Genomic DNA, 18370 nt, shown 5'->3' on the forward strand with positions numbered 1-18370 from the left:
GTACAAGAAGCTCCAATTCTTTTCTGGGTGCCGCAGCTCCGGGCAGCACAGTGAGCGAAGCACGTCGTTGAATTGAAAAAGCTGCTAATTTAACAGCTTGACTTCTAGTACTTTCAATGCTCTTCTCAAACATCTGTCGATGATCATATAAAATAAAGTAATACTAATTTCTTGCCAAACAAGAGGTTCAATAAAGGTTAAAACTCCCCTTTTTTTCTTTCGTTCCTAACAAATTGTTATTTTTACAAAAATTAATTGTGCTGTTTTTATTTTTTATTTTTCCTTAAAAAAAAACCTTTATTTTTTTAAAAAATTCATTTGGATTTGTTAAATTTTTTAGTTATGTTTTCTGACCATTTTACCCTCTAATTATGATTATCTACCTCATTTAATACTATTAAGATTATTGATTTTTTTATTAATTATGATAAGTAATATTGAAATTAATTATGGGACCAATGTTTCAATTTTTTTAGGCAATCAAATTGTTTATTCTTCATTTATTACGTTATAAAATTTTCATTTTATATATATATATATATATATCTACCAAGAATATATAATTCAATACCAAAAGTAGAAAATCCAAGACCAAATAAACACATACATTGAACATTACATAAAAATTATGTAAAGGTTGGTAGGGTAAGGATCTAATATTCGCCTAAAACAAAAATTATTTTAAATTGTCGTTTTTTCTCGACCAAGCAAAGTTTGAAATATGAATCTACTCTATCATGTGTTATTGAACTAAATGAATGTAAACGTGCAAGCCCAAGCTAAGAAAATTGATAAATAAAAAAAAATAATTGAATCATATGAGACTAGTCAATCAATCTCAATGTCAACTATTCGATCCTAATGGTTTCAATACACCTTTTTCACCACAATTTGATGATGGGTTTACTTGAAATTGATTATAATCCAAAATGGATCTACTAATGATAGTACTCAATCAATCAATAAGTGGGAGGGAGAAAGAGAGAGAGAGAGAGGGTAAGAGAGAGGAATGAGGTCCGAAGGGAATGCTTGGCCGATCTCGAACTAGCGCTTAGTAAGCTAGGCCAAGGCCCCTGGACCAAGATGTAAAATGACCTGACGTCTCACCTTCTCCAGGTTCAAAGGGGTTGCTTAGCCAATCTCGAACTAGCGCTGAGTAAGCTAGGCCAAGCCCTCGAACCAAGATGTAAAATGACCTGACCTACTCGTTCTCTATGCAGCAGATCTTTCAACAAAACTACAAATTCGATAGCATTGAGGTGTTCTCTAGGAGCTTGGTTGAGAAAATTCAGCAGGTCCTTCCAAAGCATCTCCTAGGGAATCAGAGCAAAAATTAAGTTCTTTCCTAATAGACCTGTTTCCTTAACAGAAAGGCCTCACCCCCCCTATTTAAGCCTGTCGATCACCCTTTAGCTACACTGCCTTCTAAAATCCCATCTGCCCCAAAAGCACCAGAAAATTGCAGGTTATTGACAGGACCAGGTAGCTGAAAAGTGATAGAGAAATGACCTGGTGGACATAGATTTTTCGACTGCATCCGAAACACTTGTGAATTCTTACATACTATGTTCTCGCCTGTCGTCGTTACTCCTATTATTTTCACTTTCCCGTCCGGGTCCATGTCGCAGCTGAAACTGTCTGCTGCCATAAAACAATAGTCTGGTCAGATAGATAGTTTTCATGTGCACCGAAACAGGAATCGACATGATTGCGACGATGTAACAACAGATATAAGAACAATCTTGTGCTGATATTGGTAGGATAACATTAACAGCTGCACATTATGGTAGGAGAGTAAGTGAGAGAGAACTGATTGATTTCAACAAACACTCACTTTGATCTCTAGCCACCCCTGGAAGAGAGACACGGAAGAAGTACGAATTGTCATCCTCACCGATGTCCACACGTCCGATAACTGGTCCAACTTTTCCCATGGCTGCAGTGCCAGTGAGGGCAACCCCGCTTTTGGTGGAAGATACAATATTGTCCCACTCTTGACGGGTTGTCAGAGGACAATATACCATAGCTGGCCCAACGTTCACCACAGCCTCAGGATCTTCTGCTTGCGGAGAAGAAGGAATGTAGCTGTGTGGTAGAGGTGGACCAATATATGGCATGCTATTGATGGGAGCCACATCGAGAATCTGGTTACGAAGACTTAATGGCTCTGCCTCATTTTTTCTTGTGTCCTCAGCCCTGCAAGACAGTAATATGATCAAAACATAGTCTGATGGCTTTCCTTTATACCGTTTATTGAACAGACATGAAGGATGAGTCTTTAAGATCCTTTCTTTTCCTAATAAAAAGGGTGCTAAAGCATCACTCTAACAGTCCAAGTCAAATTTTCCTTCAAAAAAAATATTTAAATTCTTAGTCAAATTTTCAAAAACCAAAGACCAAATGGTTATAAACAGAGCCTAAATTTTCCATTTAGGGACACCAAGATATCTCCAAGCATCCAAGCTCATATAACTAGGGCCACCACTTGGAGGTGGGGTTCTTTAAACTCTACGCTACAAAAGATATAACAAACACTTCCAAATTGAACCAATACTGATGGTCTTGGAGGTGTTCTAATGGGCATTTGAGGAGGGAGACAGACATCTAATACAATCTAACACTTCTACCCTCTTGCGTGTATGTGATATAGTGTTTATGTGCAAGTGACGAGCTCATCATGTAAGGCGGGGGTGGGGGGAGAAGAGCATAAAAGATATCACCACCGTGATATGAGATATATGACTTATAATGAACCAAAGTATAATTATAAATAGAAAATAAAAGATTGGAAAGTATGCTAACATATCATGAAATATCTAGGCATAACCTATTTGGTCAAATTATTCCAATGCATACAGATTTTCAAGAGAAAAATAGTAAGAAAAAGAAAGGATATTTTAGTCTTAAAGATTTCCTTTCTTCACCGAGGTGCAGTTCATGTGGTCGAAACAACAGATAGAAGATGAGCTGTGATAGAACGAAGGGCAGATTTTGACAGCCATTTCTAACAATTTCTCTTGACAAACATAACCTCTTTGAAAAAAATAAATTTCTCAAGCGTAAATAAACTTTTCTCAGACTGAAGCCAAAATGTCACAGAGAGGACTCACTTAATGGACTTGTTTCTTCCAGAGTATTTATTCACGTTACTAATATAAGAAGACAAAGATGAATGCCTCGATAGTAAGCTACTGTAATGACCCAAGCCCTCCCCTAGCAGATATTGTCCTTTTTTAGCTTTTCCTTTCAGACTTCCCCTTAAGGTTTTTAAAACGCATCTGCCAAGGAGAGGTTTTCACACTCTTATAAAAAATGACTCGTTCTCCTCCCCAACCCATATGGGATCTCACAATTCACCCCCCTTTGGGGCTGAGCGTCCTCGCTGGAACTCGTTTTCTTCTCCAATCGATATGGGACCCTCCAATCCACCCCTCTTCGAGACCCAACGTCCTTGTTGGCACTCCGTCTCGTGTCCACCCCCCTTCGTGGCTCAGCCTCCTCACTGGCACATCGCCCGATGTCTGGCTCCGATACCATTTGTAACGGTCCAACCTCACCACTAGCAGATATTGTCCTCTTTGGGTTTTCCCTTTCGGGCTTCCCCTCAAGGTTTTTAAAACACATCTGCTAGGGAGAGGTTTCCACACCCTTATAAAGAATGTTTCATTCTTGTTCCCAACCGATGTGGGATCTCACAACTACAAGGACAGGTACAAAAGAGTGTGCCACATGCCTAAAAAAATTGCCACGAGGTTAATCATGTGCTTGGGCTATCAAATGCTGTAATGCCTGGCCTAAGCTGTCAATAGGATATTATGTGAATTTGGACATCTGGGAGAGTTTACACGACCAAGAGAGAGAACGAGACAGCAACAAACAGAAATTCTCAAGATGGAGGAAGGTGTAACACACAACAACTAAGGTGTTTATCATGTGATTAAGAAAAGGTTAACATATCTAAAAACGTAAGAGTGTTGGCAATAACTCAACTCAAGTAGGCCCTTCTTTTTCTTCTTCTTCCTCTCCTCTCGGTGTTATTTTTCTAAAAACGTAAGATTGTTGGACATAACTAAGGTGTTTTTCGTTTTTCACATCTATGAATCTTTGAGCCAACTTGCGCACACCTTGACAAATCTTAAGAGACAACCATTTGAAACCACTTGTTAAATTCTAAACAGATGGCCACCATGACTTGAACTCATTCCTTAAATCCTTTATTATTACATGCTCAAATCAACCATTAAGTCAACCAAAATTCAGCTTCTCCGAAAAAAAGAAGAAGAAAAACTCATGAACCCGTGAAGTACATAGTTCAGGTCCAAAAAGAAGAGCCATGAACAAGCACTTACGTTCAATCCGATTTCATACCGACCAAAGAACAGAACTCGTCTCAAAATACAATCAGAACCATAGATGAGAAAAGTTAAAGCTCGTCCACGAACTTCCATTACCGAGAACCTCAACTATTTTAAAATCGCCAAAATCTCCTACAAATTTCCCCCTGATTTCCACTCTTAAGCACCAATTCAAATCAAGAACACAGAAAAATAACCATTACACATACACACATTCAATAGCAAACAAATAGAACACAAAATTTCAATCAACTCTTCTAAAACCCGTAACTACAGTTCATTCCTCATTATCACCAAAAACCCTTGACCTAACACCTATCTTCTTCAACAATAGAATGTTCAAGTGCCAATAAACGGAAGACAGTAATTAGAAAAGAGAAAATCCCCACAGCAGCAATAACCGATGATTAAAAACTGATACAGAGATACAGACACCATAGTTACATTGAACGTCAGAAGAAGAATATACCTAGCCGGAGAAGTCATCGGAAATTAGCCGGAGACTTCGGAAAAGGGAGTTCCGATTCTGCCAACAAATCCAGTATTAAAGACAAGGAGAAATGCCAATGGGAGATGAATTTATAAGCGACATTGCATTGCATTGGGCTGAGATGAATACGGTCAAGTTCGTCCCTTCGCATCCTCCTCGCGCGGTTATATATATATATTATTTTTTATTTATTTATTTATTTATTTATTTATTCATGAGTTTTATGTGGGAGTTGAATTTATATAAACATTAGAAGTTAAAATTATTGAAATTTTTGCTAAGTTAAAGGCGTGATCCGGAAAAAAAAACACATACAAAAAATGTATTAAAAACAAGTGGTTATTGAACTAAAACAAATTAAAATCGGGTGAATACGAGTGCATACTACAATCGCACTATGGGGTATGATTACATAATAGGAGGTGTGTATGTGTGAAATCTCAAATCGGTTAGAGAGAAGAACGAAGCATTCCTTATAAGAATGTGAAAATCTTTACTTAGTAGACGTGTTTTTAAATTGCGAGGCTGACGACGATACGTAGCGGGCCAAAGTGGATAATATCTACTAGCAGTGGGTTTGAGTTATTACAAATGAGATCAAAGCCCAAGGATGTTGGGCTCTCGTAAGGGTGTGGAAAATCTTCTCTCTCTAGTAGACGTTGACCCTCCCATAAGAACGTGAAAAACCTCCTCTCGGCCTCCATAAGGGTGTGGAAACCTTCTCTCCCTAGTAGACGTTGGTCCTCCCATAAGGATGTGGACACCTCATTTCCCTAGTAGACGCTGGCCCTCCCATAAGGATGTGGACACCTCCTCTCCCTAGTAGACACGGGCCCTCTCATAAGGGTGTGGAAACTGTTAGGCTATGGAGCCTGATACTTATTTATAGCTTGGTCAACGGTTATATCCGGTAAAGCTATATTTGGTAAAGCTATATATGGTAAAGCTAAATCCGATAAAGCTATATATGGTAAATAGCTATATATAGTAGATGGCTAAATCTGGTAAAGCTATATATAGTAAACTATACCATATATATATCTGGTCCGGTAGAGCTTTGAAAATGTACTTTTCTATTCTCTGTACTCTCTCTTGTTGTACATACCTGAAGTCATCAATACAAAATCCTTTTAGCCAAGTTCTCCTTGCAAATTCTCTCTATCCTTTTCTTTGTGTTCATCTAGATCGAGCGTGTGCGTTGTTGTGCGATCCTAACAACTGGTATCGATCCTAACAACTGGTATCGATCCTAACAACTGGTATCAGAGCAAGGCAAAATTCACCACGATCTGTGAAGATGGAAAGTTCAAAGATTGGAATTGAGAAGTTCGATGGATCCGATTCGGTTTCTGGAAGATGCAGATTGAAGATTATCTGTACCAGAAAGATCTTCACGAACCTCTGTTGGGGGTGAAGCCGGATACCATGACCACGGAACAGTGGAAGCTCAAGGATCGACAAGCCTTAGGGATGATCCGGTTGACGCTATCCAGAAACGTGGCGTTTAACATCATCAAGGAGAAGACAACGTCAGATCTGATGAAGGCGCTGTCAAATATGTATGAAAAACCGTCGGCTATGAACAAGGTGTATTTGATGCGGAGATTGTTATGAGTCTTTGTGAGAACTGTGTTATGAGCAAACATAAACGAGTTAGCTTCACAAAGACCGTAAGAGAATTGAAGAAAAGTACCGGAAGCGTCGCTGAAGCTCCAGAGGGGGTTGCGTCGTCTGGAAGCGTCGCTGAAGCTCCAGAGGGGGTTGCGTCGCCCGGAAGCGTCGCTGAAGCTCCAGAGGGGGTTGCGTCGTCCGGAAGCGTCGCTGAAGCTCCAGAGGGAGTTGCGTCGTTCGAAAGCGTCGCTGAAGCTCTAGAGGGGGTTGCGTCGTCCGGAAGCGTCGCTGAAGCTCCAGAGGGGGTTGCGTCGTTCGGAAGCGTCGCTGAAACTCCAGAGGGGGTTGCATCGTCCAGAAGCGTCGCTGAAGCTCCAGAGGGGGTTGCGTCGTCCGGAAGCGTCGCTGAAGCTCCAGAGGGGGTTGCGTCGTCCGGAAGCGTCGCTGAAGCTCCAGAGGGGGTTGCGTCGTCCGGAAGCGTCGCTGAAGCTCCAAAGGAGGTTGCGTCGGCTGGAAGCGTCGCTGAAACTCCAGAGGAGGTTGCGTCGGCTGGAAGCGTCGCTGAAACTCCAGAGGAGGTTGCATGGGCCGGAAGACTCTTGCTGAAACACCAGAGGTGAAGCAAGTGGGAGTTGAGGTTGAGTTGCTCAAAGATTCACAGAGTGATGTAGCGGAGACTCAAGAAACTCCTGAGACTCTTGCTGAGAAACCAGAGGTGAAGCAAGTGGGAGTTGAGGTTGAGTTGCTCAAAGATTCACAGAATGATGTAGCGGAGACTCAAGAAACTCCTGAGACTCTTGCTGAGAAACCAGAGGTGAAGCAAGTGGGAGTTGAGGTTGAGTTGCTCAAAGATTCACAGAGTGATGTTGTAGCGGATACTCAAGAAACTCCTGACACTCTTGCTGAGAAACCAGAGGTGAAGCAAGTAGGAGTTGAGGTTGAGTTGCTCAAAGATTCACAGAGTGATGTTGTAGCGGATACTCAAGAAACTCCTGAGACTCTTGCTGAGAAACCAGAGGTGAAGCAAGTGGGAGTTGAGGTTGAGTTGCTAAAAGATTCACATAGTGATGTTGTAGCAGATACTCAAGAAACTCCTGAGACTCATGCTGTTGGCGAGGAACCCGGTCTATCATTCAAAACACAGAAGGCGATACCATTTCACTCGGAGGTTAGTTGAAGATGGTGATGTGTTTTGAGAAAATAGAGGGTGCAAAGAATCCAGCAAACATGTTGACAAAATGTATTGATGTTGGAATATTGAGGTTGTGCAAAACCTCAATTGGTATGGTGCAGTGGATGCTCATGGTCGTTTGAGAGTGAAATTCTTGGTTGACTAGATCAGTCTCCAAGGGGGAGAATTGTTAGGCTATGGAGCCTGATACTTATTTATAGCTTGGTCAACGGTTATATCCGGTAAAGCTATATTTGGTAAAGCTATATATAGTAAAGCTATATATGGTAAAGCTAAATCCGGTAAAGCTATATATGGTAAATAGCTATATATAGTAGATGGCTAAATCTGGTAAAGCTATATATAATAAACTATACCATATATATATCTGGTCCGGTAGAGTTTTGAAAATGTACTTTTCTATTCTTTGTACTCTCTCTTGTTGTACATACCTGAAGTCATCAATACAAAATCCTTTTAGCCAAGTTCTCCTTGCAAATTCTCTCTATCATTTTCTTTGTGTTCATCTAGATCGAGCGTGTGCGTTGTTGTGCGATCCTAACAACTGGTATCGATCCTAACAGAAACTTCCTCTCCTCTCCCTAGTAGAGGCTGGCCCCATAAGAAGAGTGTGGACACCTCCTCTCCCTAGTAAACGTTGGCACTCCCATAAGGGTGCGAAGACCTCCTCTCCCTAGTAGATGCTGGTCCCATAAGGGTATGGAAACCTCCTCTCCCTCGTAGACGCTGGCCCTCCCATAAGGATGTGGAAACCTCCTCTCCCTAGTAGACGCTTGCCCCCATAAGGGTGTGGACACATCCTCTCCCTAATAGACGCTAACCCTCCCATAAGGATGTGGAAACCTCCTTTCCCTAGTAGACACGGGCCTCCATAAGAGTGTGGACACCTCCTCTCCCTAGTAGACGTTGGCCCTCCCATAAAGGTGTAGAAACCTCCTTTTCCTCTTTGACGCTGACCCATTAGAGTGAACATCTCCTCTCCCTAGTAGACGCTTGCCCCATAAGAGTGTGGACACCTCCTCTCACTAATGTCCTCCCATAAGAGTGTGAAAACCTTCTCTCCCTAGTAAACGCTGGCCCCATAAGAGTGTGGACACCTCCTTTCCCTCGTAGATGTTGGGCCCCACATAAGGGTGTGAAAACCTCATCTCTCTAGAAAAACGCATTTTAAAACTGTGAACGTCATTCAACTTCAAATGTAGTTTTGTTAGACCAATTGAACTAATTGTAGACAAACAATCATTATAGTATTGAAGATGCTCTCAAGCTATATGGTGAGATGAGAGAGGAGAGAGAAGAAAAAGAACATAATAAATAAAAGAGAAAAGAGAAGACAAGGAAGAAATGAGATAATTTAGGTGAAATTGTGAAATGGGTTTGATGTGGGGAGTTATTTAGTCTTTAATTGATTGATTGTAGCCAAAATCTAGTAACGAAAAATCGGTGGTTGGTTAATCGAAAGATTCCTCACCGGTGGATTCTTGAACTTTTCTTCAACATTTCGTCTGTAAGTTTTCTTTCGATCTTCCACTGCTCGATTGTGCGGCTCTATTATTGTTTGTTTGATGCAACCTCAACCATTTCTCCGTAGGTTTTGATACGGATGCTCTGTTCTTGAGTCTTGCCTTGGAATCGATGGTAATTCGGAGTTTTTGGGGATTTTTATGATCTGGTACTGATTGCGCCTGTGTTTCGATCTGCTGACCTCGAAATGCCTGCTTAAGCTATCTCATGTCTTGATTCCTTCCAATCAGGTAAGGTTTGGCGGAATTTGAATGGAACCTAATGAATGCCCTCATTCGTCTTTGAACTTGCGAATGTCTTAGCTATGACTGTCTTGTTGAATTCGAATGATACTGGCTTGATAATTGGATAGGAAGTAGTTTAGATTTGTGGATGAGCTGAGCCCATTTTGGATTATTATGAGCCATGTTTGCTTGCTGGGTTTTGGAAAAAACACCGTGTGTTCTTAGTTTAACATTAGGGCCAAATTGTATAATCTCCACATTTTCAATCGGAAAGTCTATGCATCTGGGAGAATATTTGTAACTGCCCTGCCCTATCTCATCGCTAGCATATATTGTTCTTTTTAGGCTTTTACTTCTAGGCTTCCCTTAAAGGTTTTAAAACGCGTCTACTAGGGAGAGCTTACCACACCCTCATAAGGCCAAACCTACCGTTAAAGGTTTTAAAACGCGTCTACTAGGGAGAGCTTACCACACCCTCATAAGGCCAAACCTACCGTTAAAGGTTTTAAAACGCGTCTACTAGGGAGAGGTTTCCACACCCTTATAAAGCCAGCCCACTGTTCAAGATTTTAAAACGTGTCTACTAGGAAGATAGTCTACTAGGGAGAGGTTTCCACACCCTTATAAGACCAAACCCACTGTTCCAGGTTTTAAAACGTGTCTACTAGGGAGAGGTTACCACAATCTTATAAGGCCAAACCCACAGTTCAAGGTTTTAAAACGCGTCTACTAGGGATGGGTTTCCACACCCTTATAAGGCCAAACCCACCGTTCAAGGTTTTAAAACGCGTCTACTAGGAAGATGGTCTACTAGGGAGAGGTTTCCACACCCTTATAAGGCCAAACCCACCGCTCAAGATTTTAGAACGTGTCTACTAGGGAGAGGCTTCTACACCCTTATAAGACCAAACCCACCGCTAGCCGATATTGTCCTCTTTGGACTTTTCCTTCAAGGCTTCCCCTCAAGGTTTTAAAAAACGTCTATTAGGGAGGGATTTTTACACCATTATAAGGAATGCTTCGCTCCCCTCTCCAATCAATTTGAGATCTCACAATATTGTTTTGGAGCCACTTCGGCTAAATTTGATAATATGTTCTCGGTAAGCTAGCTCAAGCTGATTCTAGAACTTAGTAGATAGATACTCTTTTCTTTGTCCAAGAAAGGAAGGAAGCCGTTGGTATGGATGAATTTTGATACAAATTATACTTTTAGCTTGGTATAGGTTGAATTTTAGAATTGATGTACTGCTAGTGATTGGTAAGATAGAGTAATTTGATTGCAGTTTATAGAATGGCAGTCGGGCTGTGTAACGCCTAAATCGTGGCTGTTTGAATTATGTAATGACAGATGAATTATGAACTTTCTATTATCTATTAGGTTTACTGTGGCCTTTGTGGTTAAAATAGATCTGTAATCATTTTATTTTAGTATATACGGGGATGAGAATTTGAACTTTTGGACTCAAAAGGAGTTCATGACTTAAACACTTTTGCTACACGAACATGAATATAGCTTAATGGTTGAGTATTAGTTCCTAGAAAATTTGGGGATGGGGATGTCAGTAAATGTGGGAAGGAGTTAATACAAATCTGTAATTGTAAAATGGTAGTTGTCATGCTAGGATCACGAACATCCACAATGGTATGATATTGTCCACTTCGACCATAAGCTCTCATGGCATTGCATTTGCTTTTCCTAAAAGGTCTCATACCAATGGGGATGTATCCCCTTATTTAGTCGATGTGGGACTCCCGTCCAACCATCCTCCCCTTGAATAAAGTACACCATAGAGCCTCCCCTGATGCCTATGGAGCCCTCGAACAAATTACATCCTTTGTTCGACACTTGAATCACTTTTTTACATCTTCGAGACTTACAACTTCTTTGTTCGACATTTGAGTATTTTATTAACATAGCTAAGTTAAGGGCATGACTCTGGTACCATGTTAGGAACCGCGAACCTCCACAATGATATGATATTGTCCACTTTGAGCATAATCTCTCATGACTTTGCTTTTGGCTTTCCCAAAAGACCTCATACCAATGGAGATGTATTCTTTATTTATAACCCCATGATCATCTCCTTAATTAGTCGATATTGGACTCCCGCCCAACAATCCTCAACAACATGGTGATGTCTTCTCTAATGTTTCTAGATCCTAGAAAGTTATTGGATAGCTGCTTACTTCTGCCAGTCAAATCCATATATTCGCTCGATATAGTACTTGATTTAACAATGATAACTCTGGATATCCAATACGATAAAAAGGCTTTCCCCCCTCATATGCAAGCGCTCGTGGGTTTTATTGAAGTTGTCTAGTCTTTCACCCCGTCTTTTGACCCTCCATTGATATTAGAATCAAATTCATGTTCTAGGCTTAGAACAAGAAGGTGGGTGGATTTTTGGTTAGCCCTTTACTGTATGTTAGTATGGATCCATGCATATGAGGATGTGGGAAGGGAGGGACATAAAAGGGGCATTCTTTCCAGATGATTGCAATTTATCTTGTTTTTACCTGTTATTTCAATTTGCAACTTCTTCTTGTTTGTAGGTTCTATTTGGCGTCTGCTACTGCAATGGATGGTAGCTTTCCCCAGGATTCAAAATCTCCCTTAACTGTTATGCCAACTAAAACACCAGATGGTGACCAACATTTTCTCTTGTATTTAATCGCTGGTATCTACTTTGGGCCTGACCTCAAAGGTGAAAGGCCATTGAAGTCAGTTCTGCAGAGGCTTGCTGCGGCATTGCCTCCCTATACTTCTGATCAACTTGCTGGATCTCAAATAAAGGTGGTGGAAGTAGAGCGCATCTTTTATTATGTTTTGAGGAAGGCTGATGAATCTCTTATTATGAAAACGTCTTTACTGCACCAGTTCTTCCAAGGGAAGTTCCCTGCGCAAGGACGAGATATTAGTTTTCCTCAGTTTCCTGATCTGTTTCCACCCGAACTCCATCCCCATTCTCGGTCCAAGAACTGGTATAGGTTTATCGAGAACCTTTCATTTATCCATAACCCAGATGTCAGCTATCTCAACTCTGAGGATGTTGAAAGGTTCAAGAGGCTAACAGGGCTCAATGACTTCCTTTTGGATAGAGACGCAGCAAGGTCGCACAATTTTTCGGTTCGTAAGGTCCCGCCCAATGTTGAATCTACAGATAATCATAATACATCAAATAAAGAGTTCTCTCCTCTTAAAGATGAGTTGCAATATGACTCTGTTCGTAGTGGTTCATATAATGGTAGCTTGACACCTCCTCAAACTAAATATGACTGTAATCTTGAGGAGAAGAAATTTGGTCCAGCAATGCTATTTCTTCCCAGACAACCATGTGAAGAAGATTGGGCGAGTCTCGTAGCTGCTAACGATACAGGATTTGCATTGACTGGAACTGCAGCAATGGGGCACGTTGGACCGATAATTGGATTGATGGACATTGGGGAATGTGAAGACTCGTACTTGTTTCGTGTGTCGCTTCCTGGCGTTAAAAGAGGTGGAAGTAAGTTTCTTTTGATGCTCTGAATCTTCTTATATAACTACTGCATCTGCTCAGTTTATCTTACAAGAGCATCCATCATTACCCATCGATGAGTCCTGTTTGAACATATCTTTTAGAAATTACTTTGAAAGTTGATTTGTGACATCCCACGTTGGTTGGAGAGGAAAACGAAGCATTCCTTATAAGGATGTGAAACCTCTCTCCAGTGGACGTGGTTTAGAACCTTGAAAAAAAGTTCAAAAGGAAAAACTCAAAGAAGACAATATCTGCTAGCGCTGTTACATGATTCTACTGTTTGAAAATACATTTTCTTATTTTCTTACTTCTTGGTTTGGTTAAGGTTTTCACATCTTAGGGGGAAAAATTGGTTTGGAAAAAATTGGTTTTGAGGAAATTGATGCACGAACCATTTCTTCCTCTCTATATATGAATCTTGTTGATAATATTTACTTCGATCATTGTTTTTCATTCATTTATTTTATTTAGTACCCACAAATGCAGTGTAGCATGTCGGGATTTAAGCCTCCAACCTCAAGGGAAGGAGTAGATGTTAATTACCACTTAGCTATGTTGACTTCTTTCAATTTTGAATTATTTCTTTTATTAACATTGTTAGTAAAATGTTGATATGAAACGTCTATTAGATAATATGTTTGACATGATATGTCTGATAAATGATAGAGACAATGTTTCGTTTTTGGTTGATAGATGGGATGAATATCACTTTAGTCGATCTAGCTGTCAACTTCAAGGATGTAACTGAGATCGTTTTAAATCAAATTTTACAACTTCAATCCTTTTTTCTTCCGTTCTTTTCTGTCATAAATTGACAAGACTTTTGATTCATTGTGATTCAGAGGAATTTAACTGTGAAGTTGAAAAGGATGGCAGAGTAGTGATACAAGGAGTTACAACAACAGGTGAAAGAACAGTGAAAAAGCATTCTCAAGTGTTTGAAATGGTAACCCACAACCTGTGCCCACCAGGAGAGTTTTCACTCTCATTTCAGCTACCTGGCCCCGTTGATCCTCAACAATTCTTAGTTAACTTTGGCATCGATGGGATTCTTGAAGGAGCTGTGATGAAAGAATTTCAGCCATGAATATTGGTAATTTACCTTCCTCCCTTTGATTCAATGGATAATAAAATAGATCCAATTCTCAATCTCCATAGAATGTACTTTACATAGCATCACCCCTTTCTTGTCTAGACTTTGTAGAGATCATTGAGCCAATATGAGCTGCTTCATTAGCTTAAACATAGGCATTCGAAGATTAGAACAGCATTAATGAACAAAGGTCAATGGACATTTGATTACGCTAAATTTGACTCTTTTTCTGATGAACTCATGGCTTGGAAAATGTTCAGTGTTCTTTAATGTTGTTGAGTAAGCTGATGCTAAAGCCTGTGTTAAACTTAGTTCAGAAATTACATATCAATGGAGAAGTTTGCTCATCTATATTCTTGTGGCAAGCGGTATCCAGACATGACCAATTTGTTTGCAAACATCTTCCCTGTCTTTGGCATGACATGCCAGTGCAGTGTTAAGTTAAACTCTTTACCTCTTAGATTGCTCCCCTGCATAAGGAGAAATAAAACTTTGTCACTCTAGGATAAAGCTTATAATCATCATAGATTGGTTGGCAAAGTTGTGCTAAAGGATCGGAGGTGCGAACCTGATCGACGAACCGATACTTGTTTGAAGTATGGATTCGAAACTTGGCGCTATCTTTGGAGGGTATGATACTGTCCCAGAGTGATATCTGTAAATGAAATTCCGGAAATTTAGAAGGTCACGTCGAGGTTGCTCAAAGAGACGAAACTCAAAAGCAGGTTAGGAACATATTGTAATAGGAAATAGAGACAGACCTGATTCAAGGAGTTCTTTGGGGTTTCATATTCAGCAGCTAGAAACACAAAAACCTGTTGCACAAATGAAGGCAAGAAGCCACCAATGATCAGTGATCACCCTATGCAAAATGTGTTCGGCCTTGGGGAGAGGTAGCCGAATTAGGATCTAACTAGGCACGGACACAACACAAGAAATTTCGATCCTCAAAATGGGAAAGAAAGATGGAGGAAAATACAACTCTTTCAGCTGCTCTCTACACGGTGACTGTCCCTTTTAGGTGTTACCTTATCATATATTTGTCGTAGAGGTTCATTTCCTCGCTCAGTAAACGAGAAAGGGAGGAGGGCCTAGAATTTAAACCTGATTCCAAGCGAGCGAAATTGGAGAAAGAACATCGTCATCTAATCTAATTGCTCCTTAAAACACTATTAACTTCAAGCTAAACAAAGAAGTATGAGAAATGGGGGAGAATGACTTAGTAGTAGAGGAGCCTAATCATAGTTAACCAACCAGACCGCTAAGGACTATGAGAACACAAGAAAGAAAGAGGAGAATAATAGGTTGCCACTGCACCTGCTTTGTATTCCATGTAAATAATGACTGCAAGTCTGCTGATATGTTTAAAGTCATGCTAACCTGCAACAAGAAGGCACATTCTAAGCTCATTAGCTGCTCTAGCAAAGAATCTCATTTACCCTTATCAACAACAAATATTGACTACTTTTCTTTGGTTATAGCGAGTTATTAAGCACATTGGTTGAAAAAAGTGCTGTGAAGAACTGAAGGAGGCCCTTTTTAAGGGTCTAAACCCACTGTTAGTAGATATTGTCCGCTTTGGCTTGTTACGTATAGTCGTTAGCCTCACGGTTTTTAAGACACGTCTGTTAGGGAGAGGTTTCTACCCCCTTATAAGGAATGTTTCGTCCCCTCTCCAACCAACGTGGGATCTCACAATCCACCCTCCTTAAGGCCCAACGTCCTCGCTGACACATTGCTTGGTGTCTGTTTGGCTCTGATACCATTTGTAACAGCTACAGCCCACTGCTAGTAGATATTGTCCGCCTTAGCTCGTTATGTATCACCGTTAGTCTCATGGTTTTTAAAACGCGTGTGCTAAGGAGAGGTTTCCACACCCTTATAAGGAATCCTTTGTTCCTCCCTCCAACCCATGTGAAATATCACAATCCACCATCTTTTGAGGCCTAGAGTCTTCGCTGGCACACTGCCTAGTGTTTATTTGGCTCTGATACCATTTGTAACAACTCAAGCCCACCACTAGTAGATTTTGTCCATTTTGGCCCGTTATGTATCATCGTCAGCCTCACAATTTTTAAAAAGTGTCTGTTAGGGAGAGGTTTCCACACCCTTATAAGGAATCATTCGTTCCCCTCTCCAACCAACCTGGGACCTCACAATTCACCCTCCTTGAGGTCTAGCATCCTCGTTAACACATTGTCTTCTGTTTGGCTCTGATACCATTTGTAACAGCCCAATCCCACCGTTAGTAGATGTTGTCCGCTTTGGCCCATTACGTATCACCGTCAGCCTCGCGGTTTTAAAACGCGTCTACTAGGGAAAGGTTTCCACACCCTTATACGGAAGGTTTCCTTCCCCTCTCCAACCGACGTCTACTAGGGAAAGGTTTCCACACCCTTATACGGAATGTTTCCTTCCCCTCTCCAACCGACGTGGGATCTCACACTAACCTATTGGGTCTTCTCCCCAGCCATTTTCAATCATTTTCAGCTACAAGAATCTCCCAATTCATCACAACAAAGAACAAACCATGAACTCCAAAAGATGGTAAATCTCAGCACGTTCTCAAAACGAAATCAACTACACAATCAACCTCAAAATCCCTCTCCTCACACAAATTTCCACAAACCCAAAGAGAAAAGCCAATGAAACCATACCTCATCGTTTCCATTAGGTTGATTCTGAAACCAATTGATACTCAAAACCTAATGGGTATCAAATCAAATCACCAAATGAGTATAAAAAACCAACCAAAATCCAAGAGAATTCAAGCCACAGATCGAAAAGGAAGAGAGAAAACAAAAACCCAGAAAGAGATAAGAGAGACCTGAACTTGTGCCGTGGGTGAAGGCGATTTAAGGGTATCAGAAAACGAAGCCAGACCACAAATGATAGCAAGTATGGTAGCCGCAAAGGTCACCAAAGCGTTGGCTCGATACCCAAATGAATGCATTCTTCAAATGGGTTCCTCGCAGCCAGAGAGGAGGAGGAGGAGAGAAAAAGAGAAGAAACAACGCGAGAGACTTGGAAAAGAAATGGAGTCTCGAACATCGCAGAAGGAATAAGAAACGTCGAATGATTTGGCAGTTTTGGGCTCTTTCATTGGAGGAGACACGTTGAAGGAACGGTGGTTACCCAACAAATCCATATTTTCAAATTTCCGAGCCACCTATTTATTTATTTATTATTATTTTTTATATAAAAAAAAAACTAATTATTTTTATTTTTCTATATAATCTTTATTAAAATATTCTAATAAATTAATATCATAATTTTTTTTTATTTAAATATTATAATTATCCCCTCAAAATTAATTAATTTAATTTTTAATATAATTAATATATTTATATTAAGTGAGATGGGACGACGAATATAATCTCATTCTCAGTCAAAAATGTTCTTTATACTCTGTCTGAGTAGGTTCTTCCAAGAGTATGGCTGAACATTGTCTAATTGAATATCTAATTTTTAGTTTTTTTTTTAATTTTAATATTTATGATTTAAATAGATGTATTTGAATTTTAAGTTAAATTTAAAAATAAATAAACAAATTTTCTATTATGAAATCTAAGTTTTTAATTTAATTTGTTTGTTCGTCACCATAGTTTTAAAAACATACGTTTTGAGTTTCAAGTTTCAGAACCCGAGCAAATACCAAAAGAACCTATACGTGGAATGAACGCTCTCGACAAGTTTTAATTATTTGTAATACTAATTTGCTATTAAAGAAGTTCGGGGTTTTGTAGACTAATAGTGGTCGAGTCAATCTCTTAAATTTAGTTTTGTTCGTTGATATCTTATCGATCTAACAAAGCTACTTTAAAAATTTAGGGGTATTTTGGAGATAAAGTAGAAATTTTAGGTGTTTTTTTTTTAATTATTGGTTAATTTAACCTAAATTCAATTTGAAATTTTGAATGGCAACGGCCAATTTCCCATTATACCCCTACTCCTCTATGTAAACATGCATTTCAATGGCCCATAATCCACTTTAACCAAAGCTGGGCCAAAACAATTATGAATTATTGGGCCTCTTTAAAGAACAATAATTAAAAATGAAAATAATAACTTTTAGATTTAAATCTGATTTAAAAGCCTAAACGTTAAACGTCAATCTCACAGTTTTAAAACGTGTATAGTAGAGAGAAGTCTCTACATCTTTATAGTAAATGTTTCGTTCTCCTCTTCAACCGATATGGGATTTCACAATCCACTTCCTTGGGGACCAGGGTTCTCGCTGGCACACCACTCGATATCCAGCACTGATACTAGTTATGTAACGGCCCAGACCCCCACCGCTAGCAGATATTGTCCTATTTGGACTTTCCCTTTCGGACTTCCCCTCAAGACTTATGTAACGTCC

At 40.0% G+C, this 18370-nt stretch overlaps 3 protein-coding genes across 9 annotated transcripts; 1 reads left to right on the forward strand and 2 right to left on the reverse strand.

The window, feature by feature from the left end:
• Window positions 1-15: 15 nt before the first annotated feature.
• On the reverse strand, window positions 16-4992 carry LOC111798417 (alpha-crystallin domain-containing protein 22.3). 5 transcript variants are annotated; one of them, XM_087125129.1, is made up of 4 exons: window positions 4825-4992; window positions 1835-2196; window positions 1510-1641; window positions 16-133 (listed from the first exon to the last, which is right to left on the reverse strand). In XM_087125129.1, the coding sequence occupies exons 1-4, from the start codon at window positions 4839-4841 to the stop codon at window positions 126-128; spliced, it is 519 nt and encodes a 172-aa protein (XP_086981255.1). In that variant the 5' UTR covers window positions 4842-4992; the 3' UTR covers window positions 16-125. The 5 variants fall into 5 exon arrangements, with proteins under 5 accessions (XP_086981255.1, XP_086981254.1, XP_086981253.1 ...); XM_087125128.1 differs by lacking the exon at window positions 16-133 and adding an exon at window positions 756-1313 and having other exon boundaries at window positions 1510-1638; XM_087125127.1 differs by lacking the exon at window positions 16-133 and adding an exon at window positions 756-1313.
• Window positions 4993-8953: 3961 nt separating this feature from the next.
• LOC111798950 (increased DNA methylation 2-like) lies at window positions 8954-14244 on the forward strand. The gene is made up of 4 exons (XM_023682305.2): window positions 8954-9155; window positions 9240-9402; window positions 11950-12899; window positions 13757-14244. The coding sequence occupies exons 3-4, from the start codon at window positions 11975-11977 to the stop codon at window positions 13999-14001; spliced, it is 1170 nt and encodes a 389-aa protein (XP_023538073.1). The 5' UTR covers window positions 8954-9155; window positions 9240-9402; window positions 11950-11974; the 3' UTR covers window positions 14002-14244.
• LOC111785119 (signal peptidase complex subunit 3B-like) lies at window positions 13724-17028 on the reverse strand. 3 transcript variants are annotated; one of them, XM_023665585.2, is made up of 7 exons: window positions 16835-17028; window positions 16665-16712; window positions 15325-15387; window positions 14769-14822; window positions 14576-14662; window positions 14332-14477; window positions 13724-14151 (listed from the first exon to the last, which is right to left on the reverse strand). In XM_023665585.2, exons 1-6 carry the CDS (start codon window positions 16958-16960, stop codon window positions 14352-14354), a joined length of 504 nt encoding a protein of 167 aa, XP_023521353.1. In that variant the 5' UTR covers window positions 16961-17028; the 3' UTR covers window positions 13724-14151; window positions 14332-14351. The 3 variants fall into 3 exon arrangements, with proteins under 3 accessions (XP_023521353.1, XP_023538075.1, XP_086981660.1); XM_023682307.2 differs by lacking the exon at window positions 13724-14151 and having other exon boundaries at window positions 14214-14477; XM_087125534.1 differs by lacking the exons at window positions 13724-14151; window positions 16665-16712 and having other exon boundaries at window positions 14214-14477.
• Between the last annotated feature and the right edge of the window lie 1342 nt (window positions 17029-18370).

This window comes from Cucurbita pepo, chromosome 7 (genome assembly GCF_057944985.1).
Source record: "Cucurbita pepo subsp. pepo isolate OVF chromosome 7, ASM5794498v1, whole genome shotgun sequence".
Lineage (NCBI taxonomy): Eukaryota > Viridiplantae > Streptophyta > Magnoliopsida > Cucurbitales > Cucurbitaceae > Cucurbita > Cucurbita pepo.

Coding starts and splice junctions, on each gene's coding strand:
- LOC111785119 (XM_023665585.2), bottom strand. CDS start 16,960: ATGCATTCATTTGGGTATCGAGCCAACGCTTTGGTGACCTTTGCGGCT. Junction 15,388..16,664: donor AACCTAATGGAAACGATGAG/GTATGGTTTCAT, acceptor TTCTTGTTGCAG/GTTAGCATGACTTTAAACAT. Junction 14,478..14,575: donor AGTATCGGTTCGTCGATCAG/GTTCGCACCTCC, acceptor CTCCTTATGCAG/GGGAGCAATCTAAGAGGTAA.
- LOC111798417 (XM_087125125.1), bottom strand. Junction 1,642..1,834: donor AGGGGTGGCTAGAGATCAAA/GTGAGTGTTTGT, acceptor GTTTTATGGCAG/CAGACAGTTTCAGCTGCGAC.
- LOC111798950 (XM_023682305.2), top strand. CDS start 11,975: ATGGATGGTAGCTTTCCCCAGGATTCAAAATCTCCCTTAACTGTTATG. Junction 12,900..13,756: donor TGGCGTTAAAAGAGGTGGAA/GTAAGTTTCTTT, acceptor ATTGTGATTCAG/AGGAATTTAACTGTGAAGTT.